Consider the following 18,881-nt stretch of genomic DNA (forward strand, 5'->3'; position numbering starts at 1 on the left):
ATTGGCGGTCTCGTTTTGCTTAACGGCACTGTGCAGAAACCCTGTTACGGTGGAGGTTGAGTTTTCTATTACATTACAATACTCCCAAGAATTTCCATATTCCACCCACCTTGACTCACAGGACCAGCCAGGGGTATTGGTAGTCTTGTTTTGCTTAGCAGCACTGTGAAGAAACCCTGTGATGGTGGAGGTTGATTTTTCTATTACATTACAATACCCCAAGAATTTCCATATTCCACCCACCTTGAATCACAGGACCAGCCAGGGGTATTGGCGGTCTCGTTTTGCTTAGCGGCACTGTGCAGAATCTTGAGCAGGTCCATGTAGGTATCCATGCTGTTGGAAACCGACATCTGGAGTTCGGACGAGTCGGGCAGAGATTGGCCGTCGGATTTCACCAACTTAAACTGAAAAATAAATACATCAGATTTACTGTGCTTTCAATAGTCTTTTTTCAAAAGGGGCAATAGATCATTACGAGAAGTACAACAAAAACAGCCAGGGGCGGGACATAGCCCAGTGGTTATTCATTCACTTAATGTGCGGTCGGTTTGGGATCGATCCTCGTCGGTGGGCCCATCGGTTTATTTCTCATTCCAGCCAGTGAATCACGACTGGTACATCAAAGGCCATGGTATGTGCTATCCTGTCAATGGGATGGTGCATACAAAGGATCCCTTGCTGCCAGGGATGAAATGTAGCCCACTGGTAAAGCACTCGCTTGATGCACGGTTGGTTTGGGATCGATCCCCATCAGTCGGCCCATTGGGCTATTTCTCCTCCCAGCCAATGCATATAAAAGATCCCTTGCTGCTAATCAAAAAGAGTAGCCCGTAAATTGGCAACAGTGGGTTTCCTCTCTCAATATCTGTGTGGTCCGTAACTATATGTCCGACGCCATATAACCGTAAATAAAATGTGTTCAGTGCGTCGTTAAAACATTTCCTTCCTTCTTTCAAAAGTTACCACAATATCAGGATATGAAATAGCAGCCTGCAAAAAGCACAAAGCAGTTAATTTTTTTAGATCTAGCAGGTGAAATAGAAATAAAAAGCACAAACAAAAATAGCATGTTTTTCAAGAGATTGATTTACGTACAATTATCTCATTTGCTATTTAGCTCAAGATTCGGTGATATTTTAATACTCTAAAATACATCTCTGGAATCCTAACTTTTCACACACCATCTCAAACCACATGCCATCTTTATTTCCAGCAGGACATATTTTTATTTTGAAAACATATTTTACTTCGTATTTCACTCACTGAAAAGGGGCGAAATGAGATGTAGCCCAGTGGTAAAGCGCTCGCTTGATGCGAGGTCGGTTTGGGATCAATCACCATCAGTGGGCCCATTGGGCTATTTCTCGCTCCAGCCAGTGCACCACGACTGGTATATCAAAGGCCGTGGTATGTGCTATCCTGTCTATGGGATGGTGCATATAAAAGATCCCTTGCTGCTAATCAAAAAGAGTAGCCCATGAAGTGGTGACAGTAGGTTTCCTCCCTCAATATCTGTGTGCTCCTTAACCATATGTCCGACGCCCTATAACCTTAAATAAAATGTGTTGAGTGCGTCGTTAAATAAAACATCTTCTTCCTTTTCTTCCTTCTTTGTTATTATCATGTTATTTTTGCAAGTTATGATCACAGATGACTTTCAAATCTGGCCCATATAATATTACATGTTGAAATCTTCCACGTTTTTTTTTCTTTTTTCATGCATTTATAAACACTACTGAATTGCACAGTCAGCTAGGAATCATTTAAGAATTGTCTGATATTTCTTTTACATTCATCAGGGTCAGGGTTTTTGTTTAAACAGCTGATAATTAATTAATCAATGTGCTCTAGTGATGTCATCAAACAAAACCAATTTGTAGAAGTAACAGTACCAATAGGCCTAGTAGTAGTAGAACTAGCAACAGAAGCACCAATACCACATGTAGTAATACAGAAGCAGTAGCAACAGCTTTAGTAGTAATAGAAGGAAGGAAATGGTTTATTTAACGACGCACTCAACACATTTTATTTACGGTTATATGGCGTCGGACATATGGTTAAGGACCACAGAGATATTGAGGGAGAAAATCCGCTGTCACCACTTCATGGGCTACTCTTTTCGATTAGGTCTCACTACACAGATGTCATCTGCCATTGAAATCCATGTTAAATTGCCCAACTTTAAATGAAGATTGCCAACAGAACGGGTTCTCGTTGGCACTAACAACATACACCATTGCGAACATGCATTATATAAGCATTTATTTTCACTCTAAAATTGAGAACATTTCCGTCTCAGTTTTTTGCTAGATGACCGCATCTGGCTGTAGTACTGGTTCGAATAGGTGGTTCATTAACCGATTCACTCCGGCTGTCACTTGCGCTATATACCCATGTCCCAAAAGGTCGATGCACAATATTACAAAATAACATGGGCAAAATACAGCCAGAAGGCTTACCATTAAACATACTTATTGTTTTAATTCTTCACCATTTTCTAGAAGTGAATATGTGAACCATAACGTGTCACAATTAGGAACTATAGTGGACCGTGATCAATGAAGTGATCTGTGTAGTGAGACCGTAGCAGCAAGGGATCTTTTATATGCACCATCCCACAGATCGGATAGCACATACCACAGCCTTTGATATATCAGTCATGGTGCACTTAGCTTAGTAGTAATAAGAGCAACATAAGTAGTAGTAATAGTAATTCTACTAACAGTAGAAGCAGAAGTACCAGTAGTAGTAGAAGCAACAACACCAGTAGTAGTAGTAGTAGTAACTGTTGAAGCAGCAGTGCCAGGAGAAGCAGCAGTAGTTGTAGTACTAGAAATAGACCGACCTCGGTGGCGTCGTGGCAGGCCATCGGTCTACAGGCTGGTAGGTACTGGGTTCGGATCCCAGTCGAGGCATGGGATTTTTAATCCAGATACCGACTCCAAACCCTGAGTGAGTGCTCCGCAAGGCTCAATGGGTAGGTGTAAACCACTTGCACCGACCAGTGATCCATAACTGGTTCAACAAAGGCCATGGTTTGTGCTATCCTGCCTGTGGGAAGCGCAAATAAAAGATCCCTTGCTGCCTGTCGTAAAGAAGAGTAGCCTATGTGGCGACAGCGGGTTTCCTCTAAAAACAGTGTCAGAATGACCATATGTTTGACGTCCAATAGCCGATGATAAGATTAAAAATCAATGTGCTCTAGTGGCGTCGTTAAATAAAACAAACTTTACTTTTTTTACTAGAAATAGAAACACTAGCAGCAATAGTACTAGTAGTAGAAGCAGCAGTAGTAGTAACAGTAGCAGCAACAGTACTAGTAGTAGAAGCAGCAGTAGTAGTAATAGTAACAGTAGCAGCAACAGTAGTAGTAGTAGAAGCAGCAGTAGTAGTAATAGTAACAGTAGCAGCAACAGTACTAGTAGTAGAAGCAGCAGTAGTAGTAATAGTAACAGTAGCAGCAACAGTAGTAGTAGTAGAAGCAGCAGTAGTAGTAATAGTAACAGTAGCAGCAACAGTACTAGTAGTAGAAGCAGCAGTAGTAGTAATAGTAACAGTAGCAGCAACAGTAGTAGTAGTAGAAGCAGCAGTAGTAGTAATAGTAACAGTAGCAGCAACAGTACTAGTAGTAGAAGCAGCAGCAGTAGTAATAGTAACAGTAGCAGCAATAGTACTAGTAGTAGAAGCAGCAGTAGTAGTAGTAACAGTAGCAGCAATAGTACTAGTAGTAGAAACAGCAGCAGTAGTAATAGAAACAGTAGCAGCAATAGTAGTAGAAGCAGCAGCAGTAGTAATAGTAACAGTAGCAGCAATAGTACTAGTAGTAGAAGCAGCAGCAGTAGTAATAGTAACAGCAGCAATAGTACTAGTAGTAGAAGCAGCAACAGTAGTAATAGAAACAGTAGCAGCAATAGTAACCTACTAGTAGTAGTAGAAGCAGCAGCAGTTGTAATAGTAACAGCAGCAATAGTACTAGTAGTATAAGCAGCAGTAGTAGTAGTAATAGTAAAGTAGCAGCAATAGTACTAGTAGTAGAAGCAGCAGTAGTAGTAACAGTAACAGTAGCAGCTATAGTACTAGTAGTAGAAGCAGCAGTAATAGTAACAGTAGCAGCAACAGTACTAGTAGTAAATGCAGCAGCAGTAGTAATAGTAACAGTAGCAGCAACAGTAGTAGTAGTAAATGCAGCAGCAGTAGTAATAATAGTAACAGTAGCAGCAATAGTACTAGTAGTAGAAGCAGCAGTAGTAGTAATAGTAACAGTAGCAGCAACAGTAGTAGTAGTAAATGCAGCAGCAGTAGTAATAATAGTAACAGTAGCAGCAATAGTACTAGTAGTAAATGCAGCAGCAGTAGTAATAATAGTAACAGTAGCAGCAACAGTACTAGTAGTAAATGCAGCAGCAATAGTAACAGTAGCAGCAACAGTACTAGTAGTAAATGCAGCAGTAGTAGTATCAGAAGTGAAGCAGCAATGGCAGTGGTAGTAGAAGCAGTAGTTGTAATAGATCATACCTGTGCCAGATGGTAAAGAGCCAGAGAGTTGAACACGGAGATTGAAATCAGTAGATTTTCTGACGGGTTTTCTTCATGTGTCCAGTCCTGACCAACGCCAATCAGTACTTCAGCAGATGGATGAGTCGCAATATCCCGGTTCACGTATTTCATTAAGCTTTCAATAAAATAAATGAAGTCAAAAATCTTTGTTGGTTTATCCCGCTCCAATTTGATTGTTTGGCAGTTTGGACTGTTGGCTTGTTGTTCCACAAAAATTCTTGACCTTTTAAAAAAAAAAAGATTTGAAATTGAAAATATATTTTATCACAACATACTCTTTTGACTTGAGGAAAAGAAAAGAATCTCACCACATCAAATTACCGTACTGAATGGGTAGCTTTAGCTGTTATATAATATCATGGTAAATAACTAACAAGAAAGTAATAAATTGAGGATGCCTAAACACCAACCAATTAGAACGTATAGCAGATGCCACCATCCAATTTGTAAGCCACTGCAAATCACCAATAATGGGTTAAATGAGATTTATATAAGAATTGGGTTTGGGTTTGTTTTGGGGGGTGGGGGAGGGGTAGAAATATAATTTAAGTATCAAAATAAAGAGCAGAATCTGCACATTTCAGAAATGTAAATATCTGTAATGGCCAAAATTTGAGTTAAGACTCATTTCATGATAATTGTACTTCATGTTACAGCACTGATGAAAAAGTAAAAAATTATTAGCAATATACAGGTACAGGTACATTCTGTTACAATATTAAAATTCAAACCAAAAAAAAAAAAAAAAAAAAAATTCAAACCACAGCTAAAGCTTATATTTCAAAAATTTGGGAGCTGGGGTGTGTGTGTGTAGGGGGGTGAGGGTGGGGGGGGGGGCACTGAAGGATTAGGTACAAACTCTATATCAGATTTTGGTTACAATGGCAAACATTAATGTGATTTTTTTTTAAAGTGCCCCACCCCAACCCCCAGTTTCTACGGGCCTGTATAAAAGTGTGGCTTTATTTATTTGGGTGCTTTACATAACTGGCATAGCCGGGATTTTGTATTGGGGGAGGGTGACACCCCACACTGTTTACGAGTCGTGTTATGGGGCGACAGGCAAATACTAGTATACAGAGAATACTAAATTAGTTCCTGTGTGAGACCGTTTATATTACAACAAGTTTGATCACAAATGAAAGCGAGTGATGTACAATTAAAAATACACGAGTTGTAATATAAAAGGTCTCACATGGGAACGAGAAGTATAATATTTTATTTATTACACCGTACATGAATGAATTTTTTTTAGCACATAATGACTTCAAAAATAACTAAAGACATGAAAATGCACATTTTGTGGTTACTTTCATTTAGATATTTATCAATGAAACTTTGCATTCCTACACCACACACCACACACCTCAACGAAGTTTACACAAACAATATTATATTCAAGGCTAAACAAAATTATTAAAAGATATATTTTATTAAATTATGCTGCTAAAAATTGATTGCAAGTAATTTTCTGATATAAAAATATGAATCGAAAGAACCATGTGCACACTTTTAGCATGAAGATCTATGCGGAGTTGTATTGTGTGACACAGTCAATCACCTGATCAGAGGTCATGACCTCTCAAAAGACCTATTCCACAATGCGAAGAGATGATAATTATCACATGGGTGTCTCTTCCACCGCAGTGTAATAAAAAAGGTGGTGTGAAATTTTTTAATGCTTTACGTAAGTGACGATGATGAAAAAAAGCAAATCTTTTATTCTTTTTTTGCTCAACAAAAGACATGAAAGTTTTAAAACATAAGTCTCCTCATATCCTATACATGATGGTAACCGATCAAAACCCCGTCTGATCAAAATTCCTCTGGTAAAAACTTCTCTTATACATATGTACATTTATTCATTAATTTATTGGTGCCATGACTTGTTAAAAGTGAATAACTGATGAGAAAGAAGATTGATTTTGACGGAGATCAATTCTGACCGGGAGTGTTTTTGACGGGGGGTGGGGGGTGGGAGATGGGGGGGTGATGGGTTTTGACAAGGGGTGGGGGGGTTGATGGGTTTTGACAAGGGGTGGCAGTTGATGGGTTTTGACATGGGGTTGGGGTTGATGGGAAGGGGTTTTAACCTGGATTCCCTATACACACCTGCATTTTCGTTCAGCATAAATGCTGTTATTTTGACAGTAGAGTAAAATGCCTCTATCTACTGCATTCAGACAATTTCTGGTGATGTTTTCTTGCCTCTTCGAAGAAGGCATAGTCGGTTCTGGAAATGGTATTGGTACCATATGTGATGTACCAAACATCTGCAAAATGAATGATAACTACAGTCAATAGAGATGCTCTAAATAACCGGTATACCACAATATAAATTTCGAACAATATATGTATCAAGAAATTTTTCTAGCGTACCGGTATATTGTGCTTAAATATTTTGTATGTGTGTTAGTCATAAGTATTATATTTTCAAACAAAAATTACCAGTTTAAGAAGAGAAACAATAACCTCACTTGTTCGGAAAGAAAGTGAAAGCCAGGTGGTGTCTAGGGTCTCCATGAGTACTCCAGTACTCAGACATAGGTAGAGTTTAGCAAAGACTCGACCGTTCGCAGGACTCTAGTACCCATGCAAGGCCGTTCACAGGACTCTAGTACCCGTGCAAGGCCATTCGCAGGACTCTAGTACCCGTGCAAGACACAGTTCGCAGGACTCTAGTACCCGTGCAAGACCGTTTGCAGGACTCTAGTACCCATGCAAGACTGTTCGCAGGACTCTAGTACCCGTGCAAGACCATTCGCAGGACTCTAGTACCCGTGCAAGGCCGTTTGCAGGACTCTAGTACCTGTGCAAGGCCATTCGCAGGACTCTAGTACCCGTGCAAGGCCATTCACAGGACTCTAGTACCCGTGCAAGGCCATTCACAGGACTCTAGTACCCGTGCAAGACCGTTCGCAGGACTCTAGTACCTGTACAAGGAAGTGCACTTTCATTTAATTATATTTTTGTACATCATTTTGCCATATGCTTGCCGCCAGTTACATTAATATAGGGCTATAAGACATGCAGGGAAAACAAAAGTCGAACGTGTGGAATGCAATACAATGGCATTATTTGGCATACATGTCCAGCCTTAGAATTAATATGCATAATGCTATTTAATTTCTTGTTGTGTTCTTTACATTTTTGGATAGAAGAGTTATTTTTAAAAATAGGGCCTATGTAATAAATCAGAATAATATTTAAACTTAAAAAAAAGAAAATAATAATTACTATAATTATTTTTTTTTATTTTTTTTTAAATGCCAAGATATAAGGTTGACAAGTATACATGTATACATGACATTATGTAGTGTTCATGTAACTTATTTTAATAATTTTTTTAAACTTGCAATTTTGTGTTAAATCATGTGTATTTAAAAAATCTCCTGCTTTTTTAACACACACATCCTGCTTTCTCTTGACTAAAGGTTGACAGGTCTTTATTTTGCTTTATCCTTAGTCTCATTATCATCTAGTGTAAGTGTCGGGTACTCTGGTATGGGTCAAGTTTGACCCTCGAGCCCGATATTTTGAACTCGTGGAGGCCATAGTGGTGTCATCATGCCTAACAAGCATGTATGGTATCCTTAAATGGACATTCCTGAGTTTGCTGCATTTTAAGATGTTTCCAACTAATAAAATATTTCTACGATTAAAGTTACATATTAAATATATATATATTTTTTAGAATATTAGTGTTTGTATATTCAATGTGTTTCTGGTCATTTTAATATTTGTAAGAAGCTCAGACTGGATTTAGGAACTAAAATGAAATTTAACTTAGTACAAATATTAGAACGATCAGAAACATGTTTAATATACAGCCACTAATATTTTATGCAGAAAAATATATTTGATATGTAATTACAATCTCTGTTGGTCGATAAAATCTTAAAAATTGCAGCAAACTCGGGAATGTCCCTTTAACAATGGCCAACAAGAAAATTGATTTAATATGTTATTTTAGTTGTTGAAAAATCTTTGTCAGTGAGAAACATTCCACAATGGCAGCATAATCAGTACATACGTTTAACAGGTGTATCCCACATAAAAACACATCCTGAAGAAAGTGCCAGTTGTTTGAGGCTGGGACACCTGCGCCCATGACAGGCGTGCACTACAACAGTTTGTTCTAATATGCACATAAAATCCTATGACCTGACCTGACCTGGTCTAAGTGCCAGTGTGTTATTTGTGGTAAGCTTTGCCAATAGCAATACTGTATATTGATCTGTGATTTTTTTTAATGTTCTGATCCTGAATTATGAAGCTAAGTCCATTTTTAATAGTACACCAGATAACTCCAGCAACACTCAGAGGCTTTGAACTACAACTGGTTTATACAACACATAGAAACCATCAGAACTATACCGACTGATTTCCCACTAGATACCCTTACTGTGAGAGTCCAGTGCTCTACCGACTGACTTCCCACTGGATACCCTTACTGTGAGAGTCCAGTGCTCTACCGACCGACTTCCCACTGGATACCCTTACTGTGAGAGTCCAGTGATCTACCGACTGACTTCCCACGGATACCCTTACTGTGAGAGTCCAGTGCTCTACCGACCGACTTCCCACTGGATACCCTTACTGTGAGAGTCCAGTGCTCTACCGACCGACTTCCCACTGGATACCCTTACTGTGAGAGTCCAGTGCTCTACCGACCGACTTCCCACTAGATACCCTTACTGTGAGAGTCCAGTGCTCTACCGACCGACTTCCCACTGGATACCCTTACTGTGAGAGTCCAGTGCTCTACCGACCGACTTCCCACTGGATACCCTTACTGTGAGAGTCCAGTGCTCTGTCGACCGACTTCCCACTGGATACCCTTACTGTGAGAGTCCAGTGCTCTGTCGACCGACTTCCCACTGGATACCCTTACTGTGAGAGTCCAGTGCTCTGCCGACCGACTTCCCACTGGATACCCTTACTGTGAGAGTCCAGTGCTCTACCGACCGACTTCCCACTAGATACCCTTACTGTGAGAGTCCAGTGATCTACCGACCGATTTCCCACGGATATCCTTACTGCGAGAGTTCAGTGATCTACCGACCAACTTCCCACTGGATACCCTTACTGTGAGAGTCCAGTGCTCTACCGACCGACTTCCCACTGGATACCCTTACTGTGAGAGTCCAGTGCTCTACCGACCGACTTCCCACTAGATACCCTTACTGTGAGAGTCCAGTGCTCTACCGACCGACTTCCCACTGGATACCCTTACTGTGAGAGTCCAGTGCTCTACCGACCGACTTCCCACTGGATACCCTTACTGTGAGAGTCCAGTGCTCTGTCGACCGACTTCCCACTGGATACCCTTACTGTGAGAGTCCAGTGCTCTGTCGACCGACTTCCCACTGGATACCCTTACTGTGAGAGTCCAGTGCTCTGCCGACCGACTTCCCACTGGATACCCTTACTGTGAGAGTCCAGTGCTCTACCGACCGACTTCCCACTAGATACCCTTACTGTGAGAGTCCAGTGATCTACCGACCGATTTCCCACGGATATCCTTACTGCGAGAGTTCAGTGATCTACCGACCAACTTCCCACTGGATACCCTTACTGTGAGAGTCCAGTGCTCTACCGACCGACTTCCCACTGGATACCCTTACTGTGAGAGTCCAGTGCTCTACCGACCGACTTCCCACTGGATACCCTTACTGTGAGAGTCCAGTGCTCTACCGACCGACTTCCCACTGGATACCCTTACTGTGAGAGTCCAGTGCTCTGCCGACCGACTTCCCACGGATACCCTTACTGTGAGAGTCCAGTGCTCTACCGACCGACTTCCCACGGATACCCTTACTGTGAGAGTCCAGTGCTCTACCGACCGACTTCCCACTGGATACCCTTACTGTGAGAGTCCAGTGCTCTGCCGACCGACTTCCCACTGGATACCCTTACTGTGAGAGTCCAGTGCTCTACCGACCGACTTCCCACTGGATACCCTTACTGTGAGAGTCCAGTGCTCTACCGACCGACTTCCCACTGGATACCCTTACTGTGAGAGTCCAGTGCTCTGCCGACCGACTTCCCACGGATACCCTTACTGTGAGAGTCCAGTGATCTACCGACCGACTTCCCACTGGATACCCTTACTGCGAGAGTCCAGTGCTCTGCCGACCGATTTCCCACTGGATACCCTTACTGCGAGAGTCCAGTGCTCTACCGACCGACTTCCCACTGGATACCCTTACTGCGAGAGTCCAGTGCTCTACCGACCGACTTCCCACTGGATACCCTTACTGCGAGAGTCCAGTGCTCTGCCGACCGACTTCCCACTGGATACCCTTACTGCGAGAGTCCAGTGCTCTACTGACCGATTTCCCACTAGATATCCTCAGTGCAAGTGACCTGTACCTTGACCTGCAGGTCGCAATCTGCCATCGACTGAATAGGACCATAAACCAGACGACATCCTTCACGGCCCACCCGATGCTGACCAACTGTCAGGCTGCGGTATTTTATGTGGAAAATGAATTCATCATCTGAAATACAGAGCACCATATTTGTGTGGGCTGAATCAATATTTATTTCTGCAAATGTTTGCGACTGGTCAACAGGCAAAACAAAAACAAAAGTGGGGAAAAAAGACTAAATTAAGGCTTCTCTCTATATTTTACAAATACAGTTCTAAGACCTCCCCGCTTTTAAGACCAGGAATTTGGAATGCTGTAGATCTATGCACACTCTCCCTATAATAATTCTGTATCTGCATCTGATGGCATTGGGAGGGTGAGACGTAGCCCAGTGGTAAAACGCTCGCTTGATGTGTGGTGGGTCTAGGATCGTTCCCAGTCAGTGGACCCCATTAGGCTATTTCTCGCTCTAGCCACGACTGGTATATTAAAGGCTGTGGTATGTGCCATCCTGTCTGTGGGATGGTGTATATAAAAGACACCTTGTTACTAATGGACAAATGTAGTGGGTTTCTTCTTTAAGACCAAATGTGAAAATTAACAAATGTTTGACATCCAATAGCTGATGATTAATAAATCAATATGCTCTAGTGGTGTCGTTAAACAAAACAAACTTGTCATTGTGTTCACTTATTTCACTTCATAATTTACAACTATGGCAGAACTATGAATTCTTTGAAGTTTTATTCCTTTACCTCCAGGTAGTTGAAGAGAGTTGTCCCCCTTAGTTTGAAGGAAGCTGAGAAGAGATGATGAAGATGATGTGGCACCTTCATCCACTTGCCTGGCAGAAACACTCATTGGAAAATCAGACGTAACTGAATTTTCTGAAAGCACATAATGTTCAATATTTTTTTTTTAAACATCTGTGTTAATTCAATCATATATTTTACATTTAGGCAAACCAATAAATTATGATGTATGTATGTATTGATGTATGAATATCTATACACTGTATGTATGTCGAGGTTGACTGTTACATACGCACTGGCACAGGGGATAATTAAATCCTTTCTGGCCTCACAAATTGTCCCATGCCGTTGCTGGGACTCAAACCTGTGGCACCGAATCACCCGCAAATTGCAAGACTAAACACAATGTGATTTGAGCTATTGAGGCATCCATGTATGTATGTATGCAAACATAAGACTGTGAGATCAAATGTCGGAATTTAATGTGCTTATAAATATCAAATTAATGTTCAAACACACTCACTGGTGGCACAGACTCTGATTTGTACCAGAAATTGTGTCCCAAATGAGAAAAAGATTATGAAATACTGTGGACACTCTTATCTTAAGTGGCAAACAATTTTTTTTTTAATGTCTATCATAAAATCTTCAGTTTTTTGTTTCCATTCTTAAACCAATAATATCTCCTCCTTTATTAGTAGCAGTATACCAAATTGTATCTCTGTGGGTCAAAGTTCAAAGTGCACCCAACTTTTCATTCCACATTTAACACTAGCAGTCCTGCCATTGGTGATAAATGGGACAGTGTTTATTGTCATAAAATGCTGTTTCATCTGGTCAGTAAATTTCATTAATTTAATATGAAGTAGGGTCAATCTACCAACTACCATAACTGTGCTTCAAACGTGTGGGGTCCTACTGAAAAATAGGATAGCAATTTTTGTGTGGCACTAGGATAGTTAAAGGCAATGTCTGAAATGAGCAGAACTCCCAATTCTTTCTGATTTACTTCAAGAGTGAGGGTAATATTAATATCCCTGATGTAATAAACTATTTATAAAAAAAGAGGAAAAAAAAAAGAGGATAAAACTGATTTTCGTCGATTATGTCTTTCATATTAAACTGACAAGTACATGTTTTCTAAATATCTATTTAATGATACCTAATTTAGCATTTACTTGTTTGGGTTCTCGTTGATGTACAAGGTAGTGTTTACTCTTGAAATTAAAAGAAAGATGTCTGTAAAAAAAATAAAAAATAAAAATATCCCTGATGTATATGCTGATTGAAACACTGCGTATGGCCATTTTAGCTACATATGTTACCACTGTCGTCTATGGGAATTGATTTGGTGGCATACACCCGTCAGATCCCGGATGGAAATACGAGGTGCATACACACCCGTCAGATCCCGAATGGAAATACGAGGTTGGTTTGGCACAATATAGCTTGTTAATAAGTCTGGCCTAGGTTCAAAACTTTTGTGTTGAAAAATAAAGCAAAAACAGTTTACAGTGTTTTTTATCACACACCATTTTGTAGCACATTAATTATATGGAGAAGTGCTGAACTGAAACACGGTCCCCTACATTGCTGTGCAGAGTTAAATATGGAGAAGTGCTGAACTGAAACACGGTCCCCTACATTGCTGTGCAGAGTTAAATATGGAGAAGTGCTGAACTGAAACACGGTCCCCTACATTGCTGTGCAGAGTTAAATATGGAGAAGTGCTGAACTGAAACACGGTCCCCTACATTGCTGTGCAGAGTTAAATATGGAATGTTCGTCAGTGTAATAAAGACTATTATAATTACACGAACTAGTTTGTGTGTGGCTATTTGTATGGGTGGTGTGTGTGTGTGTGTGCGTGCATGCAGCGTGCAGTGTGCAGTGTTTGTGCAGGCATGTAGGGCCACCACCAGAGCCAGTTTATCCTAGTAGCACATGTAGCACCTGCTACAGGCCCTGCACTTCAGGGGGCCGGCCCCGCAGTGATGTGTACATTTATTTTTCCCCAAGGTCATTTTTTCCCTCTCCTAAAGGGTGTTGCAAAATATATATCCTGGGAAGGGTGCCCCGCTGTTATTTGTGCTACGGGCCCCGCGGATCCTAAAACCGGTTCTGGCCTCCACAAGTCCACAATAGTGAACTTGAGTCAAACTCAACCCAGACCCGAGTACCCAACACTTTTACACTAGATGATAATGAGACCAAGGAATAAAGTAAAATAACAGTATGCATCTTAATTCCAGCGTAGAACATGTATGCCAAATCAGGCCATTGTATTGTATTCCACATGTTCGACTTTTGTTTTTCCTCCATGTTTCACAGCCTCATAATGTAACCGATGGCAAACATATGGCAAAATGAAGTAAACAATATAATTAAATGAGAGGGTTCTATACCTTGCACAGATACCCGAGTCCTGTGAATAGACTTAAGTCTTGCTAGACTCTACCACTGCCCGAGTACTCATACAGACCCTATAGGCATATAGGATGTATACTACCAAATCAAATCCCATAGACGACAATAGTAACATGTGTGGCTAAAACTCCTACCTGCAGCGTATCAATCGACATAAACGCCACGGATATAAATACTACCACCCCTCACCCTTCAAGTGAATCAGAAAAAAATTTGGGGTCAAGCTGTTCATTTCTGAAATAATGGGTAGCGTCTATGACAACCCTAGTTCCACACAAAATGCAAGTACTTTTTTTTTACAGGTACCCCATACATGTTTCAAGCACAAGACTACTTGACGCAGTGGTACCAGATGAAATAAAATTGCATACATTTTTTGCCCAGATGAAACTTTTTTTTTTTACAACCAATCAAAGGACTTGTGGTGTTCACTTCTCTATCAAAAGTTCGGTGCACGTTGAACTTTGACCCAGCCGGAAGCTATTTGGTTTAGTAATACCTGTATGCACGTTTGTATCTGTTCTTTTGTGTGTGTGTGTGTGTGTGTGTGTGTGTGTGTGTGTGTGCACGCATGTGTGTGTGTGTGTGTATATGTGTATTGTGCATGTATGTGTGTGGTGAGAGCAATGTGTTGCTTTGTTCTTTAAAAAATGGAAATAAAATGCTACAATTCTCACATTAATTTTATAAATTTTGTAGAAATGCAAATGCTCAGTCTGAAATGAATTAAAGAGGTATGTATGAGATACAATTTTTAAAGTACAAACCTGCTTCCATGGTTACACCATTGCTAACAGCCGAATAAGGTGCACAAACGTTAGTACTGTACGTGTAATTGGCGGGAATGCCTGCACAGTCATTTGTTTCTGCATGTAAAAACAAACAAATATTAATTATTAAAGAACTATAATGATAATTGGTCAGGTCTAGAACCCAGATAAAATATCTAGGAACAGCTTTGTCTGATTTCTTTAATTGATTTATAAAAGATGTCAGTGATTCAGCTTTCAGCACTTTAACATTTAATGCATTCCACAATCTTATTCCAGAAGGAAAAAAAGACCGAAGTATAATTTTGTACTACTAGTTACTGTTTGCAGATTCTGTTTATTCCTTAAGCAAAAAAAAAGAAAGAAAGAAAGAAATGTTTTATATAACGACGCACTCAACACATTTTATTTATGGTTATATGGCATCAGATATATGGTTAAGGACCACACAGATATTGAAAGAGGAAACCCGCTGTCACCACTTCATGGGCTACTCTTTTTGATTAACAGCGAGGGATCTTTTATGTGCACCATCCAACAGACATACCACAGCCTTTGATATACATGTACCAGTCGTGGTGTACTGGCTGGAACGTATTCCTTAAGCCATATGTTTACATATTAATATTCGAACATATGGCTTAAGGAATAAAGAGCATCTGAAAATTAGATCTTGATAGGAAAAGTGACAAGTGTATACATCTTATAGAGCCTACTGCATTTTCGTCTGTCTATTAGTGAAATAAAACCAATTTTGTCATACAATTTTTGATGAGATGTACCTTTAACTGCACCGCATATTGTCCGAAGAGCATCTAACCGAGCATAATATGTATATGCATGTGTGCATGTGCATGTCTGAATTTGTGTGTGCATGTGTGTGCGCATACATTGATCCGTGCATGTATGTGTATGTGCTGTACAAAACTGAAACGAACTAGTGAATTATTTTATTGGACACAAGAGAGAATCAAATGTGTATGGGTGTGGGTAATTTCTGGCATGCTTCCATCAGAGAACTGTTCAAGCACGCCTGTCGTAGGCACAACCTCTGACTTCACCAGAGTCCTGTCCATGACAGGGAGAATAAAATGACTATGAATTACATTTTTGCAAACATAAAAATACTCAGTCTAAAATGGATGGATATTTGCAAAATATACAAGTTTCAAAACACATACCTGTTTCCATGGCTACACTGTTGCTTAGCGCAGGTGGTTGTGGTGCACCAAAGAGGTCATCATCTTGAATGCTGTTAAGATCATCACTCAGAGTATTGATAGGCCCAACTGGTTCTGAAGGTGAAAACAGACACGTCTTATTGAAGGGACTGTCCTGAGTTTACTGCCAATTTAACTTGTTACCCTCGGTAGGTGTAAGGCCACTACACCCTCTTCTCTGTTACTAACCAATAACCACTAACCAACTAACAACTAACCCATTGTCCTGGACAGACAGCCCAGATAGCTGAGATGTGTGGCCAGGATAGTGTGCTTGAACCTTAATTGGATATAAGCACGAAAATAAGTTGAAATGAAATGTAACCTGTTACAAACAGATCCTTTTTGATGGCTAAAATTACATATTAAAGATATTTTCCCATTTAGAATACCAGTGTCAGTGTCAGTGTGAGTGTCAGTATCAGTATGAACAAGGTGTTTGTTGTATTGCCCGAGCGAGAGCGAGGGTAATAAATAAATCCTGACACGAATTTCGTAAAATCAGTATGACACACATGCAAGTTTTAATAATTTCTTTATTATCCATATTATTATTGGGTTTTTTTTATAAATAACAAGGACTGTCTCAAAATGTTTCAACCACAACTAGAAGGAAACGACGAAATAACCAGCTTTAATTACCTAACAATAACATAATAATAACATAATGACATAAGAGACTTATACAAATAGAGTTATTTCCCTTACATCACTTATATAATTCAAATCCATTTCCGCTACAATATTCCACATGCAAAGTGTGAGCTAGGTCTGGAGAAAACAACGTCATGTTATGACGTCGCTTCCCAAAATTACGTCATCACACTTGTTATTACACGTGTGCTTCGTATGATTATTATTAACTCAGTTATGTTGAACCATGTGGATAATACAAAAACACATGTAAATATCATAAAGAAAATGAACATTGACTGTTACAAACATGTTTAGAATCACTTTTCGAGCAAATTTTCAGATTCACGGATTATAGAAGTGCGAAATCCCACAAGAACTGACATCATACAGAAGAAAGCATTATCATCCATATAGGGAAGAAGTCTAAACTAGTCAATCTTATTTAAATAGTATTTTGTATAAGAAATGCTATACTAGCAGGGCTTCTAGATTATGGTAGCCCCACTCCCATGGCTAGTGATATTCAATGTTGGGCTAGTAAATAACTACTATTGCCATGCCCGACGGCTAGTGAATTTCTTTTTTTTCAAATGTTGCAGTTGTCTATTTTGTCAATATGAATATACTGCCCCCACCCCAACGTTAGTGTTTTTAGGCTCTATCTCCCTCTTTAGGTGACATATCTGATTATTACTATTATTTAGTAAAATTGTATTAACTTAAAGTAAAGTAGGGCTAGTGAATTTTTAATAGTGGCTAGTAAAAAAAAAAAAATCACTGATCCCATGGCTAGTGGATTTTATAAAAATTCTAGAAGACCTGATACTAGGAACATATTATCTATGATATAGTTATTTCTAGAAATTCATGTCACATTTAATAAACATTGTGCCAGATCTGTTTAATGATACATCAATGAGAAATTACTCATAAATAAGAAGGAATTTTTTTACATTTGTCTTAGGAAAACACTATGGTCTCACTACACAGTTCACTTCTTGGTGAAAGTTCATTCATCATAGTCCACTATAGTTCCTAATTGTGACATATGTTGTGGTTCACATATTCACTTCTAGGAATTGGGGAAGAATTAAAACAATATGTATGTTTAATGGTAAGCCTTGTGGCTGTATTTTGCCCATGCTATTTTGTAATATTGTGCACTGACCTTTTGGGACATGAGTGTATCGCATATGAGACAGCCGGAGTGAATCGGTTAATGAACCACCTGTTCGGACTGGTACTACAGCCAGATGTGGTCATATAGCAAAAAACTGAGTGAAAATAAATGCTTATATAATGTATGTTCGCAATGGTGTATGTTGTTAGTGCCAACAAGAACCCATTCTATTGGCAATCTTCATTTGAGGTTGGCCAATTTAACATTGATTTCAATGGCAGATGACATCTGTGTAGTGAGACCTAACGCTTGGGCACTGACACTGAATATCTAGGAATATAGAAATGTGAGATTGTGAGATGAAATGTAAATTTGTTTCAAGTATTTAACATGTAGTAGAGAAGTACCTTCATCAGGACAAACATCACACACAACTGTTGGTATGTTCTGAAAAAAAAAAATTAAAACACTGAAAATAATCAGTCATGGTGTTGGTGGTTCTTTCATGGGGGCGGGGAACATTATATTTGACTTAGTGAGTTTAATGGCAGGTTTTCTGCCAGAAATAAATTTTTGGGTATGGCGCTATGGAATTGAATATTTTACAATGAGTGTGCTGAATGCAACTGCACTCGACATGGGGTGTGGGGTGTGGGGGGGGGGGGGGCTCTTCCTCAGAAAGAAAATGGGTTAGGTTTAGAGTTAGTTTTAAGAAAATCAGCAAGGATAAGAGTCATTAATTTTGTCAAAAGGTCAACTTAAAAAAATAAAATCTGCAAAACATTTGGGTATTCTGCCATACATATTTTACCCTCTGACAGAAACCCTGAATGGATGAACCAGTTTGTTCAAATTCATCATATAAAAAAGCTTGGGGGTATGTTTTTAAATATTATTTATTTAATATACAAAGTGAATAGGCAAACAGTCCTGGAGGTATGCTGGGGTGGTGGTGGTATATAATGTCTACTATGTTAAGTGTATATAAACCATAACCAACAGGGAGCTAATTTGTTATGTAC

The 18,881-nt window shown here is 39.7% G+C and overlaps 1 protein-coding gene across 2 annotated transcripts in view; it reads right to left on the reverse strand.

The window, feature by feature from the left end:
• LOC121388450 (interferon regulatory factor 5-like) overlaps positions 1 to 18,881 on the reverse strand; it is a 34,658-nt gene that overhangs the window by 2,260 nt on the left and 13,517 nt on the right. For both annotated transcript variants that reach the window (XM_041519772.1, XM_041519771.1), the window contains exons 5-12: positions 18,267 to 18,306; positions 16,065 to 16,178; positions 14,881 to 14,979; positions 11,690 to 11,821; positions 10,936 to 11,063; positions 6,673 to 6,833; positions 4,519 to 4,783; positions 244 to 407 (exon numbers count right to left, since the gene is read on the reverse strand). In XM_041519772.1, the coding sequence (XP_041375706.1) occupies positions 244 to 407; positions 4,519 to 4,783; positions 6,673 to 6,833; positions 10,936 to 11,063; positions 11,690 to 11,821; positions 14,881 to 14,979; positions 16,065 to 16,178; positions 18,267 to 18,306 (1,103 nt within the window). The remainder of the gene's footprint in view (positions 1 to 243; positions 408 to 4,518; positions 4,784 to 6,672; positions 6,834 to 10,935; positions 11,064 to 11,689; positions 11,822 to 14,880; positions 14,980 to 16,064; positions 16,179 to 18,266; positions 18,307 to 18,881) is intronic.

The sequence above is a fragment of the Gigantopelta aegis genome, chromosome 14, assembly GCF_016097555.1.
Source record: "Gigantopelta aegis isolate Gae_Host chromosome 14, Gae_host_genome, whole genome shotgun sequence".
In the NCBI taxonomy this organism is placed as follows: Eukaryota; Metazoa; Mollusca; class Gastropoda; order Neomphalida; family Peltospiridae; genus Gigantopelta; species Gigantopelta aegis.